At 43.2% G+C, this 25000-nt stretch overlaps 2 protein-coding genes across 2 annotated transcripts in view; one reads left to right on the top strand and one right to left on the bottom strand.

Annotated features, from left to right (window-relative positions):
* Positions 1-7370, top strand: part of bcap31 (B cell receptor associated protein 31) — a 20864-nt gene extending 13494 nt beyond the window's left edge. Inside the window, exons 6-8 of the mRNA XM_030424239.1 lie at positions 1468-1594; positions 2233-2333; positions 4762-7370. Of these exons, the coding sequence (XP_030280099.1) occupies positions 1468-1594; positions 2233-2333; positions 4762-4788 (255 nt within the window). The 3' untranslated portion in view covers positions 4789-7370. The remainder of the gene's footprint in view (positions 1-1467; positions 1595-2232; positions 2334-4761) is intronic.
* A 1541-nt stretch (positions 7371-8911) lies between these two features.
* Positions 8912-24596, bottom strand: LOC115585644 (sodium- and chloride-dependent creatine transporter 1-like; the record flags this gene model as incomplete). Its single annotated transcript, XM_030424191.1, has 8 exons — positions 8912-14186; positions 18311-18481; positions 18767-18867; positions 19117-19219; positions 19764-19901; positions 22065-22177; positions 24112-24236; positions 24478-24596. Coding segments are annotated over 8 exons (1005 nt in total), but the record flags the coding sequence as incomplete, so codon positions are not given.
* Between the last annotated feature and the right edge of the window lie 404 nt (positions 24597-25000).

Raw genomic sequence — 25000 nt, 5'->3', positions numbered from 1 at the left:
GCTGGAAATACCCAACGCTCCTCTTACACACACACACACACACACACACACACACACACACACACACACACACACACACACACTGTGCAGTAACACAGTCTGATCTCAGCTCTACTTCCTGAAAATGTTTTCTTGCTTTTCGTGTCAAAGATCTGAGAACTTTCACTTTTATTGAACCGACCAGACGATGAAAAATCAGCCAATCAGAACGCAGGATTTCTGTTGCTGCTGTATGAATACTGACACACAGAGCAGCTGTCACTGTGACATCACGACTGAGATGTTAGAAGGGGTTTGGTATGAACACCTGTTGCTCCCTGAGTGGGCGGGGTCAAACTGATCCCCAACCAGAAACAAATGTCAACAGCAGCCTCACGATTTAATTCCTCCAGTTCTCGTCAGGTGATCTGAGCATCTTAGTGTCTTCTTCGTCTTCGTCTTCTTGTACGTCTGAAGACGAGTCCTGCTCTGTGAGCCGGTACCGGACACATTCAGGGTCGTTCAGACGGTCGTTGTGTCAAATACAGCTAAAACTAGAACTGCAAGCAGTTATGAACGGGGGCCAAAAATCAGTGTAGCCATTCAGGTGATATGAACTTCCCATATTTTTAGCACCACCTAGTGGCCAAAATTCGCCAAATTCAGCTCATCCCTTCCCAGTGTCATGGTTACCAAGGATCTTAAATGTGGTGTCAATAGCATTTAGTTTGACCGAGATATCAAACACTTTCCATTTTTATAGCGAGCTACAGAAATGTTTTCGTTAATAATTTGCGAATTTTTTGACCGAGCAAAAATCTTTTGATAACTTTAGATCAGGTCCAGCTGAAGAGTGTACGTGCTAAGTTTCACGCAGATCGGACAAAATCCCAAGGAGGAGTTGGTAAAAGTAGGTTTTCCAGTTTTTGCGATTTGGCGAAAAAACTTTCTAACCGCAAGTGGGCGTGGCCAATCGCAAAGTGATTCAGCTCCATTCAGGTAATCTGGGGATACAAAAAACGTGTTTTCCTAGGTTATAGCGCCCCCTGCAGGCGGATATATGTAGTTTTTTGTGTCTGAGATATTCGAGGAATCTGGACCAACCCTCCATATTGCACCGGCCTCCCTTGCACGGTTTAGCCTGCAGCACCACTTTTAGACGGAGAAAAATAAAAATGAAAACCTTTACAATTACATCAGGGTTCCTCGCACCGCTGGTACGAGGAAACGCGTATGCAAGCATGTGATCGACTTAATGATCAACTAGTCAACATGTAGTTGGTCACTGAACCTCACCTGTGTGCAGACGGAGCTGCTCCACCTGTAGAGACGCCCACAGGTGGAGCTGACTGAACTGTTGCATCAGGTGGAAATATTCAACCTCTGTTCTGCTTCATTTCACACACATCGTCTCCAAACCCCGACGGAGACGTTGTCACATTGCTGATGACAAAGATTCACTTCGGCTGGTTTTCCCCGTTTCAATAGAAACTACGTGACGCTGGTGTCGAGGTGCCAGAGCCCGGAAAGAAGGGAGCCGGACCGCAGGAGGAGAACAAGATCCTGAAAGGGGAGGTGAAGACTCTGAAGGAGGAGCTGGACACCACCAAGAAAGGTGAGGAGGAGGTGGAGGTGGAGGAGCATGTTTTAAAATCACTTTTAAAGCTCATTTGTGCTCTTGGATTCTTGTTGTGCTCAGTATTTATGATTTAAAGCCAAAGTCGACGTCTTCGCTGGTTATCAGTCGAGACTTCATCCTTCTCCAACGTTATCATCAAACTGTTCTGTGTGATGAGCCACAGCCTCGGCCGGGCTCTGCTGACCCGGTTTAACATCCCCCAAACTACCTGAATCTTTTAAGCACTTCTCATAACTTCTCTCTCTGAAACATTTTTCTATAATGTTGTGTTGTGTTTAAAGTGATGTGTTGTCGTGTTGTGACTGCAGCAGAAGACGTATGAAGAGTTTAGTGAGACGATCCGAGTCAACATCTTGAAGTCGAGGTGTTGACGGGTTGTGTTTGTGTTTTTTGGTCTTCTCATTATCAATCGATCTGTTGAGTATTTTCTTGATCAATCGATGAGTTGTTTGGTTTTTAAAATGTGATTAAATGGTGAAAATCCCTGAGGTAGGAATGAGAAGAATGATGGCAACAGTGTCTAAATTAAATGGAATATTTATGTTTCTATGTTCAGCGGCAAACATCATGTAAAGTTGTGTTTGTGTAGTAAACGTCCGGCTGATGTTTTACAGCGCTGCAGAAGTCTGACAGTGACGTTCGTGCCATGAAGAAACAGGCGGAGAATCTGACGGTGGAGTACGACCGACTGCTGGACGAACACAGCAAACTGCTGGTAACACACACACGCAATAATAATATATAATAATGATAAAAATAAAGTCTTCAACATGTAAATGTGTGCTGGTTGTAGCTCCTCTCCTGACTTCCTGTTGTTCTGACCACGTGTCAGTAAATCGCAGCAGCCTTCAGCTTCACATCGCCGTCACTCTCAACAAACGGCTCAGACTAACAGTCACAGTTGTTCTTGTGTCCGTGAGGTGACTGTGTAGCCTGGATGTCTGGACCGGTGAGCAGCCGCGTGTCTGTGAAATGTTCAGCTGTACATCAGGCTGAACTCTTGTGAACACATGCAGCACGTAGAAGACGCTCTCACCCACAGACGTCCTCTTCTCAAAGGTTTAAATCAGATTTTATGCTGCAACACTGTTCAGGGTTGTTTTGTTTCCGTGCAGCTGCGCGTCAGCGATGAGGTCATGACACAAATACTCCATCAGATTGAGTCATCGCACGGAGAAAAGAAGTTTCTGTATCGGCCCAAATACGAGATGAAGTGAAGAACCTGAACATGATTTAATTCATGACAGATGAGCCATCAGACGCTGGTGGAATAAAACAACAAAAGATCATAAAATCCAAACGATATTGGAGAAGCTGCTCTGTGATCCGGTGATGTGAAGGTGATGGCGCTGCTTTTGTCCACAGGGGGCGCCAGAATCTAATACACACTAAAGTTCCCTGTAGCTGCTTTAAGGAAACTCTGCAGCGACAGTCCGGCGGTTACTGAGAGGAACATCTGACGTTCCGGGTATAAAAACTTTTCTCAGATGTGATTTCCAGGAATTAATATCTCGTGATTGGGCAATTATTTAGAGAGCTATATTGGGTGCATGCTCAGAGATATCATTACCCAGACATGATGTACGGTGTGAGATGTTCTTCTCCCACTTGGACCGGACCTTTTAATAACTGACTAAATCCTGATTTAGGTTTAAATTCTGCTGCATCAGAACTTTAAACTCAGTATTAACTTTAATCTCACACTGGAGGAGGTTTAACTGTTAAATAATCAAGTAAGCAGAATAAAATAAGACCAAATGTTTTCATGATTCTGCTGAACGTTGTTCCAGATACCAGTACCAGTACCAGTACCAGAACTCTGGACCGGCTGGACTGAGTGCAGATGCAGCTGTTTCACCAACAGGACATTTTGTCGATCAATAAACTTTACTGAGCAGAGATTCATTTCTAATTGACTAATTTCTTACCTAGTTTTACTAAACTCTGATTAGAGCTCATCTTAGATTGAATTGATCCTTGTTGCTGCAGCTCAGCCTTCTTCATTATATCCACATTACTGAAGGTTATTGATCGTAAATAAACAGTCATACAATATCACACATCAGGTATTTGGTCATAAATGTTGCTGTCCGGTCTGATCATCCACAGCTTTAGTGGAGATTTATTGATAACTAGATGCATATTCTGTCAGAGATGTAACCTGAACATATTATAGCAAATGAAAATTGATTATATCTGATCAGAAGTGGATCTATAACTGCTGCCTGAGTGGGAGGAGCCTGTCTCTCTGTGTCTGTTATATTTAGCTGTGTGTGAGATCAGTGTACCAGCAGCTGGTCGACCTTAAATCTGCCTCCGACACACGTGAAGGTGATTATATAACTTACCTAGAAATACATACGTGTCCTCACGTTTGTGTACATGATACGGGCCGGGTCGGGACCAGCCGGGTCAGGACCAGCTCGCTGGTTTCATGTTGGATCCGGTTTAACGCTTCAAAATTTACAGCGACAGATTCTGACGGCCATGTTGGTCTAAAGTCTAAAAACAGAAGGACGACTCGTCAGCTGAAGACGGTCTTTGCTCCTATTGGTCAACAAAACGTCGTGGAAGATGAAACAGTTCAGAACCGCTTGTGTTTCTGTTCACACGTCGTCATGAGATCAGAATCCTTTATCCAACAAACTCATATAAATATTAAGTAACTGATGGTAACTGTACTTGAAGTAGAACATTAAATAATCCAGGTTGTCTGTTCATCGTATTGCTTGCTGCTAAAATGAATGAAAGCAAGTCATTGTAACGAACCGGCTCAGACTCGGAGCTGCTGTTCGCAGAGCTGCGTGGATCTGGATCACTTCGTATCTCCGTCCTGTTCAGTTCACATGCTGCCTTTTAGGTAAAATCATCCAGAGGAGAAACATTTCCCACCGCTGCTCCGCTGACGACACTCCAAACCGCCAGATAAATCTGCCTGAAGACATGAAACGCTGGATGGTTCAAACTTCCTCCCGCTGACTGAAAACATACTGAAGTCGTTCTTTTCGCTGCCCAGATTCCATTTAATCAGATACTAACACTTCAGGTCCTCAGTTCATCTGTCAGCCTGATGTTAACCTGCAGGTAACGCTGGTGAGTTTTGGTTCTCAGCTCCTCTCACGCTGTGTGTTTCCTGTCCGCAGGCGAGCAGCGACAAGAAAACCGACTGAGAAGGACGAAGACGGTCTCCAGCTCCTCATCTTCATCTTCATCTTTCCTGTCCTCAACAAACTGTCTGCAGCTCCTGCTCAGCCGCATGACGTCACTTCCTGTCTTCTGCTAGCTGACGTCAGCAGGCTGTGGTGGTTTATATCATGTGATTTATAAATGTTGGAGCTTCATCCGGAGAACAGAAGCTGACTGTGAGCTGTGTGTGAACGTTCCTCTCTGGCTGAAGAGGTTTACTTTGTCTTGTTTCCTGTTCTGATCTGATCATTCCTGCTTCCTGCTGCTGGAGAGCAAAACAACCCGAGCGTCCGACCGATCTCTGCAGCAGCAGACCACTTTCATTCCAAGTCAGAGACCTTCGCCGTCCTGTAGTGACGACGCAAATTAGAATATTGCACATTGTGGATTGAAATCCGGTTAAAACGTCCCCAAACAGCCTTTTTCAGAGATCAGCTTGTTAATTTATCCAAACGACTGTGTTGTTTAATCAGGCCGATGTTTCTGTCTGTGTGAGTCTACGCTACAGCTCAGATTCTCCTGTCGCTGTTTTCTTTGCTTCGATCACTTAACGGTTTGCAAGTGTTCATGACCATCAGATAAATATTCTCCCAAACACAGAAATATGATCATCAGCTGTTTGTTCTGCTTGTATTCTGTCGTTATTAAATAAACACGGTTGATTCGACCAGCAGCGCGTCGACATTGGTGTGAAGTCTTCAGTCCTGAGGATGATTTCTGCTTCGGTTCCTCAGTTCATCTTTTCTTTAAAAGGTTCGGCTCTTTTTGTTTTTGTGGCTTTGACATTCTCTCTCTCTGAAGAACGACGACACGCTCTCGTCCGCTTCCAACCATCCCAAACATCCTCCTGAGTTGTTTGGGATGTTTTGCTGGATGAGGACGTCGTCTGTTGTTTTCTGGAGTCTAAATATCTCAGTGAACATCTGGAGTCTGTGAACCTGCTGCAGCTGTGGTTCATTAAACATGTCGTGTTAACCAGATTTCATCTGTTTGTTTTGTTTCTGGACACTTTCATGTGTCGGCAGATGAGGATGAATCTGAGGAGCTGTGTTCAGTCTGAAGTTTGTCTGCTGCAGATATCAATACATCTGCTGATCAGCTAGAAATACATCAACACACATAATCAAACATTTTCCACAGTGATTCTTCAGATGTGGTTTGAACACGTGTAACAAAGAAATGTGACGTTTCACACTTTAAAGACTTTTTCTTCTGACTTCAGTAATCATTAGTCAACCTGCCGTCTGTTTCTGCGTTATAATCTCTGAAACTAGTTTTAATATCGGTGCACGTCAGACGCTGCACATGCTGATATTACATCTTTTCAATATAGATCAGCTTGTAAATCTTCTGGCTTTTATTTTGAAAAGAAAAAAGCGCATGCAGAATTGTCATGTAGACAACACACGTCAATATTACTTACATTACTTCAGATTAACTGATCTGATGTCAGCATGCACGAAGCTCGAACACACAAACATGGAGGACTTGGTCTCAAACATCCGCTCGCCACTGTGGCAGAAAACAGTGAGCAGAATCAGGCTCTTTGCTGTTAGCACGTTAGCTAACCAGAGCAACGCCACACAGAGTTTATCAGCCCGCGCAGTTCAACCAACGACAGTATCATCCATCACATATTTTGGCGGGACGATCTGGAGACACCAGCGGCTGCTGACGTGTCGGTCAGGCTGCCGTGCAAACATGAAATAATGATGCAGAACTTAATTTTGTGTTCTTGTGATAAGTTAACATCGTTCACGCGTCACGTGTCGGATCGTCTCAAAGTCAAACAAACAGTTTCACGGTCACCGCTGGGTTTTGTTTTTCTAAATGACTTTCATGTTTCCTCTTGAAATAAAAGCCGAGCGGACGGCCGAGGCCTCCTCGCGCCTCGCTGCTGCGTGTGTTCATTTCACTGAGAATGTTAAATCACCCTGAAACGGTCAGAAGTGCCTCCAGGCCTCGTGTTCGGCTCCTGCAGTTTCCAGGTTTACTGCTCACATTTCAAACCTTCACTTTGTCTTTATGACAAAATGTTTCCAGAAATTCCTGCAAGTTTATTTTCAGTCTTCACTTTATGTTCATGTTTACATCTGATTTTATGTTTATGATTCATTTTTTCTGTCTGCTGTCTGAATATGTTTCACTACATGTGGTCATGGTGTTTGTTGTTAAAGGAACAGTTCAAACTTTAACCTCAGTCCTCCTCCTGATCTCAGATCAGATTTACACCTTTATTAAGATGAAATCTTCACTCCAGAAACTTCTTAATGACTGAAGTTTTGTACATGAACTGTTCCTTTAATCAACTTCTCAGTGTCACAGATCATTCAAATCTTTTTTTTTTTCTTTTTTTTTGATAGTTTGAATTTGCATGTGTGTGTTTAGGATTTTTCTCATGTGATTGTTTCTCTGGTTCATTCCGGTGTTGAGGAGAGAAACCAGGTTATTATGCTGACGTACGTACGAGGACGCCTGTGAAGCTTTATGATGAACATGTTTGTTAGCTCACAGCCAAAATGTTCTGTTTCAGTTTTCACCCTCAATAAAGTGAACAGAAATCATGGCTGCAGGCTGATTTTATTCAAACCAAACCTCATTCAGATATTTCACGGTTTAAACTTGTTTCTTTGGGATATCTGAGGTGAAGTGTATCTGGACTCCTGCACCACAGGAGCCTCTGCTGAGTCCACAGGTTTCTGGTTTCTGTTTTCTGTTGAATGTTGATTCTCAGCGTGTTCCAGAGTATCACTCACTCGTTCTCACACTCTGCCTGAGTTCTGATTCTGCAGGAAAACAGACATTTCTGTGGTAAAGAAGAGAAAATGATCGTATGTGTTTACGTCGACTTAATGACTCAGACTCGGTGTTTGTGTGATGTGACCCAAAGCTCCAGAACTGCAACTAAATGGACCTTCTGAAGTTCTGAACTGAACTTTGTTCCAGTTTGTTCATTTGAGCTCTGTGCACGACGAGAGGTTCTGTCAGTGGTCCGAATACTGCGGTTCTGTCAGATATTACTGCACTGAGTACAGTGAAAACTGTATATTCAGGTGTGAATACTTCCTCCACGCTGCTCTTTGCTCTCGTCCCTCTGTGTGTCTAAACTTAGCGTCCCATCTCGTCCTCTCAGACTTAATAAGGCAGCTGTTGGTCTAAACGGATGTTTGGCAGTAGAAACCGGTTTGAGCAGCACCGCGGAGCCTCTGGATCAGCTTTCACTGCCGAGCGCCCTGTTTCTAAAATCGCTGACAGGACAGCATCTCAGAGCTGCAACTTTTTTTAAGCCTCCAGTATTTCTGTCTGCCGTCCCTGCACACAAACACTGACTTTATCGTCCTCACACACCGATTGGCTGCACAGAAGGTTTCATCACCGAGAAGCAGGAAGCTCAACGTGGTCGAGTGTTGTAACACGAGGAGCGTGACAAACACGGCTTCCTCTACAGATCCTTCACTCATTAACATACTGAAACCACAGCAGCAGAATACTGTCACGAGTAGAGTCCTGCTTCTGAAATACTCTAGTAAAAGTCCAGTAGTTTTAAAGTACCAAGAAACTAAAGTTATCAAGTAAATACAGTGGAGTAAAAAGTAAATGTACTCAGTTACCTTTCAGCACGAGAGACTCGTTATAATCTGTTCAACCAAAAACTCAAGTTCAGTCATTTAAACATGGGATGTCTCCGTCAGCTCGTCTGCAGCAGAGAACACATCACTAACTGATCTCAGACCAGATTTACACCTGCGCCGTGTGATGGAGCTAACACTGTTAGCTCAGAACTGTAAATGTCTTCCAGCTCAGACATCTCGTCCTCTCTGAGCCGTCTCCTCCGGGACGTGCTGCTGCAGCAGGAGTCGGTTGTGTTCAGTGTTCCGCAGCAGCAGTGAGCAGACTGAGGTCAGTTCTGGACCCAGTTCTGCCTCTCAGGCTCGGTACAGACTGCAGACACACAACAACCTCCTCTGCACCAGAAAGTGTTGAACTCAATGTTTAGTGAAGACACAAACAACTCTTAACTTGATCTTAACTATAAAGCAAACAGTCTGATGTCACTGATTTAACATGGAACAGAAGAAAACGAGGCAGTAACCACGGAGACCATCAGCTGTTTGTCATGACGTTAGTTTTATTGCCGTTGGTTACGTTGGTGGTGAATGAGCACAGTGATCACAGTGGCTTACAGCATGAGACCCTCACAGGGGTCAAAGGTCAATGAAACACAGATGACATCATCGGGGCTCGCAGTGACGCTTTCATGGTCGACTGGGTGAATGTTTGGCTGGTGACTCGTCAACGCAGAGCCCCGAGTGTCTTTACTATCGTTAACACAGCTAGTCATTAAACTACAAATCACCTACTCGATTGTCTAGACTACAGTTATGGATGGAAGACCGGTTCACAGGAAGTCACAGAGACACGGACAAGACGCCGGGATGAGTGAGGTCACCAGGTGGTTCTGTTTGGGCTGGAAGCAGACGAGACTGAAGCTCCAGGGACTGATCTGTGATCTGAGATCTCTGATCTGAGATCTGTGATCTGAGATCTCTGATCTGAGATCTGAGATCTGTGATCTGAGATCTGTGATCTGAGATCTGAGATCTCTGAGATGTTTCTGATTAAATGAACCGTCACTGAATGCCTCGTCTCATCGTGCAGCTCCCGTCTGCTTCCAGCCCGAATAATGAGGTTTCCCACCGGAGGAGAGCGCCCCCTGTCGGCTCCACTGCTACAACATCTGACCTCAGGTCAGCTTCCCATAAAACTTGAAGGTAAGGAAGTTTTTGAATATGATGATGGAAGACTGTTTTAGGAGCACCAGTGACGTGTCGATGGAACCGGACCAGTCAAGAAAAGAATAATTCTCGTGATCGTAAGAAACAAACAAGAATCGTCTTTTTCCACTTTCCCTTTAAAATTCCAGTTGTTTCCTTTTGGAGGTCAAAAACAACGTTGGCAATGCTTTTGGCTATAAAATCATTGACAGAATTTAAAAAAAATATCTAAAAAATCATTAAAATAAAAGAAAACTTTAAACAGCCGCAGGTTTGAGGGAAACAGACTTCAGGTGTGTTTTGTGGAAGCGGCGCTCTGCTGCAGGAAACCAGCTGACGGTGGATTTGTTGGACAGAACCGACGATCAGAACCTGCAGCAGACGATCGCAGAACATTTCACAGCAGTTTGTCACGATTTCCAGCGGCTGCACTTTTTTCTTTAGACGTGATTTTCCTGATTCTGTCACAACAAGGTGATTTTTGGCTGAAGAGCACAAAGACAAAATGACATGAAACTACATCCGATTTTTTACAAGTTCATTTTTCTTTTGGCCTCAGTCGGCAGCAGATTTGCACTTTTTCTCGCCCTCTGACCCTCCCAGGCTCCCGTCCACACCGCACATTTAAAAAACAGTAATGATTAAAAGTCAAAGATTCTACGTGTCAGACGTCAGTTTTGATCAGAGCTTCTATAAAAATCTGCCTCGGGTTAGTTTGATTAGTGAAACAAGTCATCACGAGTTTGAATAAACAGAACTGTCGTTATAATCCGTCTGATTAATCTACTGAGCCTCCACAGGAGCCAATCAGCTTCAGCTCCACTGTAGAGGTGCAACCAATCAGCAACTTACTCATTGATCAGTCTGATTTCTGGTCTTGAGTTTAACTTTCACTCCTTCACCAAAACACTTTGGCGTCCATGTTTTTTCAACATTTTTAAGAAGTCTACAGGTCAGAAGTTGGTATCAACTGTGATACGACCTGAAGCATCACTGCCGGGTCGAGCTGTCACGAGTCTCATTCACTTAGATTCATTCTGGAGTTCAACTTTCAGTATCAGAACAGACGGTTCTGATACCGGTCGACTCACGTCTGGATCAGCAGAGATCAACAGGTCGATGGTTCTCCAGACAAACTGTCATTTACCGTCCAGAGTGAACCCTCCGTACGATCAATATCAGCTGCTGGAGTTCAATATTTAACATAATAATGTTAATACTTAATATTTTGGGCGCTCGAGGCCTCTGATTGGCCGGAAAACAACTCGTTCTCTTTGTCACAGTTTTTGGATTAAATCAAATTCAGTTTTTATTTAGTCACTTTTAAAATCAACATCAGAAAGAGCTGATTGGCTGCTCCACGTATGGGTGTCTGGAATCTCCCGCTGGCTGCTGGGATATGTAGTCGTAGTGTGTGAGGTAGCTGTTCTGCTGTTCAGATGAGCCTTTTCTTGTTTCAGTCGGCAGGAATTCAAATGTTTTCATTGAAAAAATATGTATGTTTTTTTTAACATCAGATCAGACTGAAATATGACTGTGGATCTGAGCCGGGGGGGGGGGGGGGGGGGGGGACACTGATATTCATAAAAACACAGAAAATAAATCTAAATCTTCTACAAGTCTTCAGTTTCAAGCACTTTGAAATTATAAATCAGAAAAAAGGTAAAGAAACAAAGATTCCCTTTCGTAGTGTGTTCAGAGCCACACGAAGCATGACATCACTGCATCGCAGCAAACCCGCCAAAATAAAAGCCCCGCCCCGCTGCTTGTTCACATGAGCCGGTCAGACACACCTCAAGGCCTCGAGCACCGACGCTCGTCAGGATGAACCTGATCAATGAGTCATCAATGTGGAGCCACAAAGCTGGGCTCGTTAAACGTCGTCAGAGCTCAGAACTCTTTACTGTTTACTAGTTCCTGTCGTCAGGAGACAGTTTGGGTTTTTTTCTGTCGGATCTTCAGTTTATTATATTCTCATCGGTGCTGGAGGACCTTTAAAGCTGCAACATGAAACAGGCTGAGGAGGGAAACATTTCCAGAAACACTTCCCATGATCCTCTCCTGCTGGCAGCTGATGCCGCTGACGGGACGATTGCATAAAATAAAAGCAGTTTATTTTGAAAGTTTGAATGGGAAGTGAGGTAGCCTGAAGCTCGAGGCGGTCGCCGCCTGTTGCTCGTGTTCGCCGACTCCACGTGAACAATCAGCCAGAAATCATCATCATAATTACATACTGCATCAAATATAGATAACACACATATTCAATATATATATATCTGTCATACTGTATGTATCAGCAAAATAAAAGCCTCCACAAAATAAATCTCTGATTCATTTTACAATATGTAAAACAAAACACGATTTCTAACACGTTTCTTTAAAAGTGCCAGCGACATTATTGTCCAACAATGTGCAAATGTGTGTAGATTTAGTTTATTTTACATTCTAATCGTGATGTTTCCCCACGACAGGTTGCTATGAGACAGAGTTGCAGACACGCCCCCGCAGACTGCTGATTGGTGGGATATGAACCGGCGCCGTACGCAGGACGTCCTGTCGGGCTCTGTGATTGGCTAGGCAACCGTACGGCTCTAACGTTAAGACAACGACGTAAGGCGACGCTCGCATCGAGCTGAGTCACCCGGCTCTCATCTCTCCACCAGCTGATGTCGTCACCTTGTTCTTCTTCTACCGACCTAATTAAAGTCGTCTGCGTGGCTGCAGACAGGTGGGCGTCGGCTCGAGGCTCAGTGAAGAGAGCGACGACGTTTACAATCAATCAACTGAAATTTAATTACAACGTTTTTGTTGCATTTAATGACAAAATTAACTTTTTAACGACGTGTTCTTCACCACAGGACGTTTTATTTGTCCTCTCGCTCGCACAGAAGTCCAAAACATTCACAGCTGAACAGAACCAGTCGTTAAAGACCAGATCTGATTCTGAAGAGCCGCTGCGGTTCCGTCTCTGACGAGGAACCAAACATTTAGACGTTTGAAGCGATCGGCGCCGACGACCTTCAGCTGCTCGCAGGAGAGCGTGATGTTTGGTGGGAGGAGCTCAGCGTTGATGAGACCGATGAGACGAGGCAGAGAAGAAGAGTGAGCGGGTTGAGATTGGCAGTTCCGAGCCCTGGTCTGGGATCAGTCGGTTTGGCACTTCAGTCGACCCGGGGACGCAGAACGAAGCCCGACCAGTACAGAACATGAAGGGGTTAACGGTCCGATCCCCGCTGAGAGATCTTCAGCTTTTCATTTAATTTCTGTCTTTGTTCACAGAACCACCACATGCTGCTCAGGACTGTTCTGGGATCAGTGGTCGGAGCGGGCGAGTCACAGGATTTAGTTTGAGAGCTGCGCTGACTTCAGTCCTGATCAGGTTTTATCAATAGTTTGGATCAATAGACATCAGACCTGTTCTGACCCGGTATGATCGTCACAAGCTGACAGCTCTCAGGTGGGAACAGATCCACCAGCACCAGACTCCCTTAACAAATGTGTCAGTTTAGTGAGTTGTTGAGTTGGAGACACTTTATAAACTCTGTGAAACTCTGTCTCTGACTCATTCTGCATTATTTGGACCTTCTTGTTCATTCAGCAAATGTTCTACATGAACTTCTGTGTCGGGTCTGAACAGTTTAGCTTCCTGGCAGCGTGGTGAGTTCAAGGGCCGTTGGTTGCTAAGTAACAGGAACTTTCCTTCATTCACACGTTAACTCTTCGTCGTGTTGTGACAGAACTGCAGCTACGATCGCTGACGTGACGTCTCGACCACACGACTGAAGAGAAAACGTCCTCGACTGATCTGAAGTTCAGTTACGATGCAAACGACCTCTGGTGAATGTCTGAGGGGGGCAGTGTGTGTGCAACTCTGTCTGCAGGAACAGCCGACACACACACACACACACACACATGCACGTGTGTGTATCTGTGTGTGTGTGTGTGTGTGTGTGTGTGTGTGTGTGTGTGTGTGTGCTTAACCCGCCCACCCCAAGACGAGATTGCATTGATACCCTTCATCCAAGATGGAGGACGCTGGACGGAGTCGTTCAGCGGCGTCTGGTTTGGTTGGACACAGTGAGACGTCTTCAGCTCCTCCGAGGTGACGTTCTGCTTTCTGTTCTTTTAAAAAGTCACGGAGACGATATTTAAATTTTTTTGACAAGAGCCAGAGGAGTCGAAGGCCATTACAGTCAAAGAACTCGGCGATTTGCTCGTTTGAATCACAAATTTTGTGGATTGGCTGGAAAAAAGGAAGCTGTGATTATAAAAAGAGTCCCGGAGGAGCTGCTGTCTTCTCCCTCTGCAGGCGTGAAGGATCTCAGGAGCTTTGGTGGAGACGAGGAGACGAGGAGGAGAGTCCGCTCTGAGGTCCGGAGGTAAATCTGAAGGGCGGGCGTGGTTTGAGCTGTCGGCCATCGTGTCGTCGGGGGATGGATGGAGATGGAGTGCTGTGATTGGTGGAGCCCGGCCTACATGACGCTCTCAAAGATGATGACCTTGTTGTCGTCGGTGCCGGGCGACAGAGAGGTCAGGGACTTGATGTCGGGGGCCATGTACTCCAGGTGGTGGACCCCCCACACCGGAGTGGTCAGGTGGGCCCAGCGCTGCAACACAACAGGGAACAGAACAGCGCCGTCAATAACGTGTCCGTCAGAAACAAAACGCTTCTCTGTTTCTGTCTCATGAGGTCAAAAATAAAATGTCACACTGTGAAAATCAACAAAATCATTCTGTTCACGTTTTACACACCTTTATGTTGTTAACGAAGCTGATGTTAAAATAATCATCAGCCTGTCTGTCTCACTGTCTGTCTGCCTGTCTGCCTGTCTGTCTGTCTGACTGTCTGACTGCCTGCCTGACTGACTGCCTGTCTGACGGCTCTGATTGGTTGATGAGTAACTAAACCTCACAGCCGTTCAGACTGTTTGTTCTCTGTAATGTTTCACTCCATCAGGTTTCTCTGCGACAGGAAGGACTTTGGTTACTAGAAACCTCTACGGAAGCCCTGAGAGTCAAATGTCTTCAAACCAAGAAAAACAGATTTGTATTCATGTGTGAAACTGAGCGAGAAGAATGTAAAACTAATTTTGACCACCAGAGGCAGCAGAGCTCCAGCTCAGGTTCTCTGCTGTGTTCACAACTGTAGAACAAAAAGCTGCGACAGCCTCAGGATTATTTTTTCTTTCTGTGCAAAAGCAAATTATGTTTTTCCCAGGAAAGAAAAAAAATGTTTTGACAATTTTTTGTCCCAGGAGAGAAAATGAAATTAACTTGGTTTCACAAAAAATCCCTAGAAAATGGAAAATATTAAATATTTGTATATATTTTAGCCTGCGTCTGTGCAGTGGTTCACAGCAGCCTCTCGTGGTCAATCTGAGTATTACAAAATAAAATTCTACGGCTAAACTTTTTTTTCACTTACTTTCGGACATGAAAAAAAAAATCTGGGAAACTTTTTTTGTTTTTTTTTTTGTGGAGAAATTTAACTCAATGTTTCCTGTTTGCTTTATTATATTTCCTAGATAACAGATAATATTTTTTAATATCTGTGTAGTGGTTCACAGCCTCCTGTGGTCAAAATGAGCATTACAACACATTTTCCACTTTTTCCTGCTTGAAAAGAAAAATCCTGGAAAAAAGTTGGTATTTTTTTTCCTGAGGGAAAATATAATCATATTTTTAAAGTAAAATGCTATTTTATATGTGAGAAAACAAGTGACAAAGAACAATTTTGAACAAAGTGGATTTTTTTTTCACATCAGAGAAAAAAATTTATCCTGAAAGAATTTTTTTTTTCTTCTCTGGGCAAATACATGCTTGTTGTCTCTGACGAGGTTCAAAAGCCATCCGATTTGTTTTTCCTCCATTTCACACATGAAAAAAATAATTCCTGGAAAAGCCTTTCACCTTTTTTTCTCAAGAATGAAAAGTCATGTTTTTTTCATCTGTGTAACAGAGTGAAAAAAATATATATAATTTTTAGATGGAGAAAACTCGGTCAGAAATAACAAGCACAAGCAAAAGGAATTTTTTATCCAGGAGGATTTTTTTCGTGCCTAGCGAAAATAAAATGTGGACAAAGAAAGAAATTTCCTGCAAATTGAAAAAAGTGGCATTAATTTTAAAATTATTTTTGTAAAGAAAAAAGGATCTTTTTTCTTTTCTAAGTATGACAAAAAAGTTGTTTTCGTTCCTCTAAAAAAGAAAAAAATTGTTTTTTTTCCCTCTAGAAAAGAAAAATAATTTTTTTGTTTAGAATAAAGTTAATTTTTTCCCAGGCTAGGGATGAAAATGTCATTTTTTCCTCAAGAAAAAAAAAATCATCTAGAAAACAAAGTAATTTGTTTCAGGGGAAATAATGACAATTTTCCTGAGGAAAACCAAATTTTCTATTCTGGAGAAAAAAAATGTTTTGTATGTTTTTTTCATTTTTGTAGAGAAAAAATTACTTTTTTTCTATTTTCATGAGAAAAGGGTACTTTTTGTATAGAACCATGTTAATTTAATTTTCCACAGGCAAGAAAAATTAAATGTTTTTCTATTACGGAGAAAGAAGTGCTCCTTGTGTGTTTCACACAGTGGAAAAAGATTTTCACTGTTTCCTTAAACTCAAAGAAATCCCCCTGAAAATGCTTTCTCACCACATCAAACATGAAAAAGACAAAAAATGTTGTCCATGAGGAAAAAACAAAAATGTTTTTTTTCCTCCTGCAAAAAAAACTTTAAATCTCTGACTCTCTCTAAAATAAAATATTTCTATTCTGTGTCACAAATGTTGTTTTTTTCTTTCCTTGGAGGAAACTACCTGGTTTCACAGTGAAATTTGTTTCATTGTTCAATTTCACACATTAAGTTAAAAAGTTTCCTGGGAAAAAAGTTTCACTTGTTTTCGCTTTTTTTATTTGACCAGATCATGAACACAGAAGAGAAATCAATCTTGCAATAAAATTCACTTCAGCCTCTTATGAAGTGACACAGAAAGATTTCTCCAACTAAAAACTCCTTTTTCACCTGGTTTCACAAAAGAAAAAAAATCTCCTAAGATTTTTTTATTTATGTGGAAGTGAGAAAAACTTTGTCTGAGAAACAAATTAATATTTTCTTTCCCTGTAGAAAAAATGTAACTCTTATTTTTTCTTGTATGAAACGGTGAAAAAACAGTTTGGACCGTACAGATTTTTTTTCCCCCTGAAAACAAAAAATTAAATCATTCATTTCTCCAATAAAAGGAAACATTAGCTTTGTTTCTCTGACAGTTTTTCCAAATCGACTATCCACATTAAAAAAAAAAATTCTCAGGAGACTTTTTTTCGAATTTTTTTCCCTTGCAAAACAATGTTTTCTCTTCCCTTTTGCTTACAGGTAAAAAGCTTTTTTTTATGGTATTTTCAAATAATTGTTGTTGGGTTTTTTTTATGTGTGAAAAAAAAGTTGAGAAATTTGAAATAAAATAATTCTACTGAAAAACAAAAAAAGATAATAAATGTTTTTCTCCAGGAAAAGAAATAAATTGCTGTTTTTTGGCCAACTTTTCTAACTCAGTTTCCACATAAAAACATTCTCTGGAATTTATTTATTTTTTTCTCATAAGACAGTCTTTTACATGAAATTAGTTTTACACAAATAAATGTTTCCTGCAGCCAAAACTTTATTCTCACTTTCTCAATTTTTCTTTGAAAAAACTGTGAAAAAAATATTTCTCTCAAAGAAAAAAAATTCTATGGATTTTTTTGTTTCTTGCTGTTTCACACAAAGTTTTAGTTTGGTTTCATTAACAAAGCTTTACTCACAAAAAATCTTCTGGAACAAAATATTTCCACCTACTTTTAAATAAAATTAACTTGGTTCCACACATGAAAAAAATTCCAACAATTCTCCTTTAGAAAAGTTCTCTGGAGAGAACAAATAATGACATGTTCGAGGCCAAGTGTTTTTGTGTAAAAAACAAAGTGAGAAAAAAGGTTTCTTTCCAGAGAAATCTGAGAAACTTTCCCCGGAGAGAAAAAAAATTCTCTTCAAATTTTTTTTTCCTCTAGGTGAGGAAAACATTTGCTTTGTTTCCTCAGACAGTTTTTCTCTCATTTCTTTCACATAAAAAATCTAAAATCTCCCAATAAATGTTTTATAACATTAAATCTTTTTTCTCCTTTTTTCAGGATCTTTTAGTTTTTTCGTGAAACGGTTGAATAAAGTTTTGTCTGGACATTTCTTTTGGTCACACTCATTTTGACAGGCTGAAGCTCTTTTATTGCACGCTTTATTTCTCTGACGTCACAACTGGAGAAACTGAAATTTTCTTCCACGAGTGAATTTCAGGTGAAAACATTTTTCCAGTATTTCTTTTCCTTTGGGGTATTGAATAAAATGTCATGATGTAATTTCATAATAAAATCAAGTGATCTTTTTCCTCAGCAGATGATAAAACATCTCTTGAAAAATTATTTATTTATTTTGCTCCCCGGAGAAAAAAAGGAGCTTGTTTGGTTTCACAGAAAAAATTTGCCTCGCTCAGTTTTTCACATAAAAAACGAAAACATTTCCTGGCAAATTTGTTTTTCGACTCAGAAAAATGTCCTCACTTTCTGTAAACATCTGACCGACTTCACAAAACGTCCAGAGATCCAGAACATGTTACTTCGACTTCATTGAACTAAGATCTTGACGGGGAACAGATCAGTGATCCACTGTAATCTAAAGACTCTGTGATGGCTGGTCGGTGAGTACTCACCTCTTTGAACGTCCCCTTGGCTCTGAAGAGTTTGTAGAGGACGCTGACGGGGATGCAGAGCATGGAGGACAGAGCCAGACACCAGCCAATCACCTCGCCCCACCACGGGTACACGTACACGTTGTTGTAGGTCAGCGGCTTGTAGTTCACCAGGTGGAACAGGAAGATGGCCTGCAGAGAGGAGGAGGAGGAGGAGGAGGAGTCAGAACCGAACCTCATCATCATCAGTCATGTTGTCTTTGTTGGTTCTGGGCGTCATCAGGAGTGTGAACACTCAGACAATGATGAGCCCAAGAAAACATTGTTTTGTTCGTGTCAAACGTCTGAAAATCGTGTTTTATCTCCTTTGTTCCTGTAATTATTAAAATCTAATTTTTGTCTGTTATTGATCTGACCGATGTCTTGGAGGTGTGTGTGTGTGTGTGTGTGTGTGTGTGTGTGTGTTGTCGGTCTTACTATGCAGACACATGGCGTTATAAAGGACCAGCACCACTTCATCCAGGGGAAAGGCCGGTAGCCAATCATACGAGCCACATCATCCATGAAGCGGTCAGCACCTGCAAATTATAAATAATACGTCAATAAAACACTGAGACTCGTCTCCGCTGTGACAAACTGAAGTTCATCCGTCTGAACTTTGTCCTTCTTTACTGTAACATCATGTAACTCAACCATTCACACACTTATTTAAAGATCACACACTCACATACTTCACTGTGGCACCGCACACACACACTCTGCCATGAAACACTACACTGTGTGTGTGTGTGTGTGTGTGTGTGTGTGTGTGTGTGTGTGTGTCCTACCATAGACCCAGGCAACTACTATGCATTCCCAGAATGCTTGCCACAACAGAGTCATTCCACTGGCCGAGTAATAGTCAAACAACTGGAAGACGTACATCCCTCCCTGCAGAGAGAGCTCAGTGTGAGAGCAGCGTCACGTCAACACACACACAGCTCACACACAGCACACACACACAGCTCACACACAGCACACACACACAGCACACACACTCAGCACACACACACACACACACTCGTCACACACACAGACACTCAGCACACACACACAGCACACACACAGCACACACACTCAGCACACACACACTCAGCACACACACTCAGCACACACACACAGCACACACTCAGCACACACACTCGTCACACACACAGCACACACACACACACACTCGTCACACACTCAGCACACACACTCAGCACACACACTCGTCACACACACAGACACTCAGCACACACGCAGCACACACACAGCACACACGCAGCACACACACGCAGCACACACACAGCACACACACAGCACACACACAGCACACACACACAGCACACACACAGCACACACGCAGCACACTCGTCACACACACACTCGTCACACACACACACTCGTCACACACACACACTCGTCACACACTCGTCACACACTCGTGGCTCACCTGTGTCACCATGGAGAGGTCGATGATGAAGCACAACAGACAGCAGATCAGCACAGAGATCTCCCTCTTGTAGCGATGGTACTGCTTCCCAGGAAACAGATCCAGGATTCCAGTTACGAAACCCTCGACCCCGACAAACTGACACACACACACACACACACACACACACCCAATAAGACAATCTGCACAATTTAAAACGTGTTATTGATCGTCAGGAGATACATAAGAAAGAAAAACAATTATAATGAGGTGAAAATATAAAATAAGTACATTTTGTGGAGATGACATTTCAAAGAGTTTATATATTAATACACTTATTATAAAATATAAAAGTGCTGCAACATTTCATACAGAGTCCAGCGGTGACATCACTGACGTGTTTGTCTTGTTTGTTTGATCATCAAGTTACTCGTTACTTTAGAGATTACATGCTTCATTAGAGACAGACTGTCACTCATCAGAATAATAAAGTTAAGTAAAGACAGGCCGTGATGTGTTGAAGGAGATGACGGAGATGAAGGTGATAAAGGAGATGAAGGTGATGAAGGTGATGAAGGAGATGAAGGAGATTAAATAGATGAAGGTGATGAAGGAGATGAAATAGATGGAGATGAAGGAGATGAAGGAGATGAAGGTGATGAAGGAGATGAAATAGATGAAGGAGATGAAGGAGATGAAGGTGATGAAGGAGATGAAAGTGATGAAGGTGATGAAGGAGATGAAAGAGATAAAGGTGATGAAGGAGATGAAGGAGATGAAATAGATGAAGGAGATGAAGGAGATGAAGGAGATGAAATAGATGAAGGAGATGAAGGTGATGAAGGAGATAAAGGAGATAAAGGAGATAAAGGAGATGAAGGTGATGAAGGAGATGAAATTGATGAAGGAGATGAAAGAGATTAAATAGATGAAGGTGATGAAGGAGATGAAATAGATGGAGATGAAGGAGATGAAGGAGATGAAGGTGATGAAGGAGATGAAATAGATGAAGGAGATGAAGGAGATGAAAGGTGATGAAGGAGATGAAAGTGATGAAGGTGATGAAGGAGATGAAGGAGATGAAGGTGATGAAATAGATGAAGGAGATGAAGGTGATGAAGGAGATGAAATAGATGAAGGGGATGAAGATGATGAAGGTGATGAAGGAGATGAAATAGATGAAGGAGATGAAAGTGATGAAGGAGATGAAGGTGATGAAGGAGATGAAATAGATGAAGGAGATTAAGGTGATGAAGGAGATGAAATTGATGAAGGAGATGAAGGTGATGTAGGAGATGAAGGAGATGAAAGAGATGAAATAGATGAAGGTGATGAAGGAGATGAAATAGATGGAGATGAAGAAGATGAAGGAGATGAAGGAGATGAAGGTGATGAAGGAGATGAAATTGATGAAGGAGATGAAGGAGATGAAGGTGATGTAGGAGATGAAGTAGATGAAAGAGATGAAATAGATGGAGATGAAGAAGATGAAATAGATGGAGATGAAGAAGATGAAGGAGATGTAGGTGATGAAGGAGATGAAGGAGATGAAATAGATGAAGGAGATGAAGGTGATGAAGGAGATGAAATAGATGAAATAGATGAAGGAGATGAAGGTGATGAAGGTGATGAAGGAGATGAAGGAGATGAAATAGATGAAGGAGATGAAGGTGATGAAGGAGATGAAATAGATGAAGGAGATGAAGGTGATGAAGGAGATGAAATAGATGAAGGAGATGAAGGAGATGAAATAGATGAAGGAGATGAAGGTGATGAAAGAGATGAAGGAGATAAAGCTGATGAAGGAGATGAAATAGATGAAGGAGATAAAGGTGATGAAGGAGATGAAGGTGATGAAGGAGATGAAGGTGATGAAGGAGATGAAGGAGATGAAATAGATGAAATAGATGAAGGAGATGAAGGTGATGAAGGAGATGAAGGTGATGAAGGAGATGAAGGAGATGAAATAGATGAAGGAGATGAAATAGATGAAGGAGATAAAGGTGATGAAGGAGATGAAGGAGATGAAGTTGATGAAGGTGATGAAGGTGACGAAGGAGATGAAGGAGATGAAATAGATGAAGGTGATGAAGGAGATGAAGGAGATGAAGGAGATGAAATAGATGGAGATGAAGGAGATGAAGGTAATGAAGGAGATGAAGGAGATGAAATAGATGAAGGTGATGAAGGAGATGAAGGTGATGAAGGAGATGAAGGAGATGAAATAGATGAAGGAGATGAAATAGATGAAGGAGATGAAGGTGATGAAGGAGATGAAATAGATGAAGGAAATGAAGGTGAACAGGTATATCTGTGGCTCACCTGACTGTCCAGGCCGAGCAGCAGCAGCATGAAGAAGAAGAGCGCCGCCCACAGAGGAGCCACCGGCATCAGACTCACCGCCTTCGGATACGCAATGAAGGCCAGACCTGGACCTGAAACACACACACACACACACACACACACACACACACAGGTCATGTTTCAGTCACACATCATACGTGACGCGACGTACTTCCTCTCCTGGTTCAGCTGGTTAATAATGAACAGAGTGGGACTTCACACCTTTAAGGAGAGCGATGGTGGAGACAGGTTTGTTTTGATTGACAGGTGTTTCATCCAATGAGCATCAAATCAATGAATCCGACATGTTTACTGTCAACAGTTAAAGGTGCATTACACACATCTACAGCAGGACTCAGTTCACTGTGTGTCAGAGCCTCGTGAAACAAAGATGAGTCACATGTCATGAGGTGGAAGAGCCGACTTAAATAATCCCTCAGTTAATACTGCACACACACACACACACACACGCACACACACACACACACATGCACACACACACACACCGATGCTGACACTCAGACGTGTCGACAGGATTCAGGGTAAAGTGGATTTGCTTTTGTTCTTTTTGCAGAGAGATTAAAATAAAAAGATTTGCATCGTCACTCTGAAGCTGCTGCACATTTACCCGCCGTCCCGTCTGCCACCAGGCGCCGCAGCGAGAAGGCTGTTTTATTAAAAGACGCCGAGCTAACGAGCCGAGCACTTCAGCAGAGGATCCCTGCAGAGTAAAACATCTCCATCAATGAAATATTAAAAACGTTACGTCTGTGAATGAAGGAGAGAAACATGAAGTGACAGTCAGAGCGGCTCACACACTCAGTGTAACTGTGATGTCACGTCATGAGCCTCAGACATCAGACACACACAGCTGCCTGACCACCGAGCACACACACCTGCACGCCAGGTGTGCAGAGCGTCATGATGTCACGGGGAAGCTGACCTCTGACCTGCACGCATTTTAACACCACAGTCCACAAGCAGCTGTGAACATCTGTCAGTCCGACCAGCTGTGCAGCAGAAATCTGCTGAAAACCTGAAGAAGAAGATTCGACCAATCACAGCGCCGGAGTCCTTCCCCATGCATCACCTGCATCACCTGCCTACAGGACAACTAACAAGCAGGATGATTGACGAGGAATATATAAAACTAAACATTGTTGAGTTGCAGCTTGGCGGTTTGTTTCTCTGTCAGTGTGTCGTTTGTCCAATCAGCTGCAGCCGCTGAGCGACGCCTCTGTGGACGCCATGTTCCCGTAAACACACATGGACACATTTAGAGGTCAGCGTGGAGCAGAAGGACGACAGCTGATGCTGAAGCCTCGCTAACTGACAGCACCTGAAGCCGACACGTTGTCCTGCTGCTCCTCCAAACACAACATCACCTGTAATGTTCCATGTTTGCAGGTCTGGAAGTATCACAGCTTCATGATTTTATCCCGTCAGACGTTTCTGTCGTTGGACTTCTTGAGTTACTAAAGTTGTGTTTGGTGAGGTCACAGCGACTTTGACCTCTGACCTTTAATCATCTCATTCTAGAGTCATCGTGGACGTTTTGATTAACTAGAAGAAATTCGGACGACCTGAAAACTCGACGCCTCCGGTCACCGATCGTCTCAGTTTGAGCTGGTGTGTGTTTGGTTCTCCTCCCCATGTGACCCGCCTCCTCCGTGACCTCCACTGGCTTCTTGTTGCAGCTCACATCCGACTCCAGGCGATGGTGCTGCCTTCAAGGACGGCTGGTACCGTCATCACTGAGAGCAAACAAAGCTGCTCAGCGGAGTCTCGACTCTTCTCTGTTCTGGAGCCTCAGTGGAGGAACAAACTCCCGACCAACGTCAGGACAGCAGAGTCACTCTCTGTCTGCAGCAAAACACTCCAGACTCACTTGCTCTGACTTCACCTCCACACAGAAAACATCCTATATGCGCCTGTAAGTTCTTTTCTCAGCACTTATGTACTGTAGGTCTCCTTGATAAGTCGCTGGACAGAAGCGTCTGCTAATGTGAATGTAAATGGTTCTTACCCGACTCAGCGACCTGTGAGATGTCGACTCCCTGCTCAGCAGCCATGAAGCCCAGAATAGAAAACACCACAAAACCAGCAAAGAAACTGGTTCCACTGTTGATCAGAGCCAAGATGAAGGCGTCTCTGTGGGACAGAGAGACACGGAGACAGGAGTGACTTCACCTCATCAACAAGCTGAAGACCGGCTGATCACAGATCAGTCCGGATAGTTACTGTGCGCTGAGGGAATCTGCTCAAACAGATTAATGCTTCTGTCACACAAAATCACCTCATGGTGCATTCAGGTGCACCTTGAAACTCAAAACTCTTGACCCAAATGGCCACAAGGTTTGTGTGTGTGTGTGTGTGTGTGTGTGTGTCGTACTTGTAGCAGTCGTTGTTGAAGCGGTTGTAGCTGCCCAGAGCGGTCAGAGCTCCCAGCCCGATGGCGTAGGAGAAGAAAATCTGTGTGCCGGCGTCAATCCACACCTGAGAGGTCAGAGGTCAGAGGTCAGGTGTGTGATGCATTCAAGGCCTCATTTCACAAGTTAGAAACTCAGACTTCTGATGAGTCTGAAGCCGTTTTTAGACAGAGCACCAAGCCGCCAAACTGCCCGTCCTTTTGGCGGTTTTAGACAGAGGCCGGCAAATTGGGGGTCTGTTCTGGTCCACTGATTTTCCTCCTCGGAGGGAACACTTATTTCCACCTCGCCTGCTATCTAAAAACGAGGCGTCGATGTGCCGGCCTCTGTGTGAGGTGGGCGGAGGTGTGGATGACCTGCACTGTTGTGCGACCCACAGCCGGGGAGTTTTAAAACCAGGAAACAGCTGATCACAGCAGTCAGTCCATCACTTCATCCGCGGACATTAAGATGAGCAACTGGACAGCTGCTGAGATCCAGGAGATG

The sequence above is a fragment of the Sparus aurata genome, chromosome 7 (genome assembly GCF_900880675.1).
Source record: "Sparus aurata chromosome 7, fSpaAur1.1, whole genome shotgun sequence".
NCBI lineage: Eukaryota > Metazoa > Chordata > Actinopteri > Spariformes > Sparidae > Sparus > Sparus aurata.
Note: the sequence above shows the minus strand (reverse complement) of the source record. Positions and strands in the feature narration are given on the sequence as shown.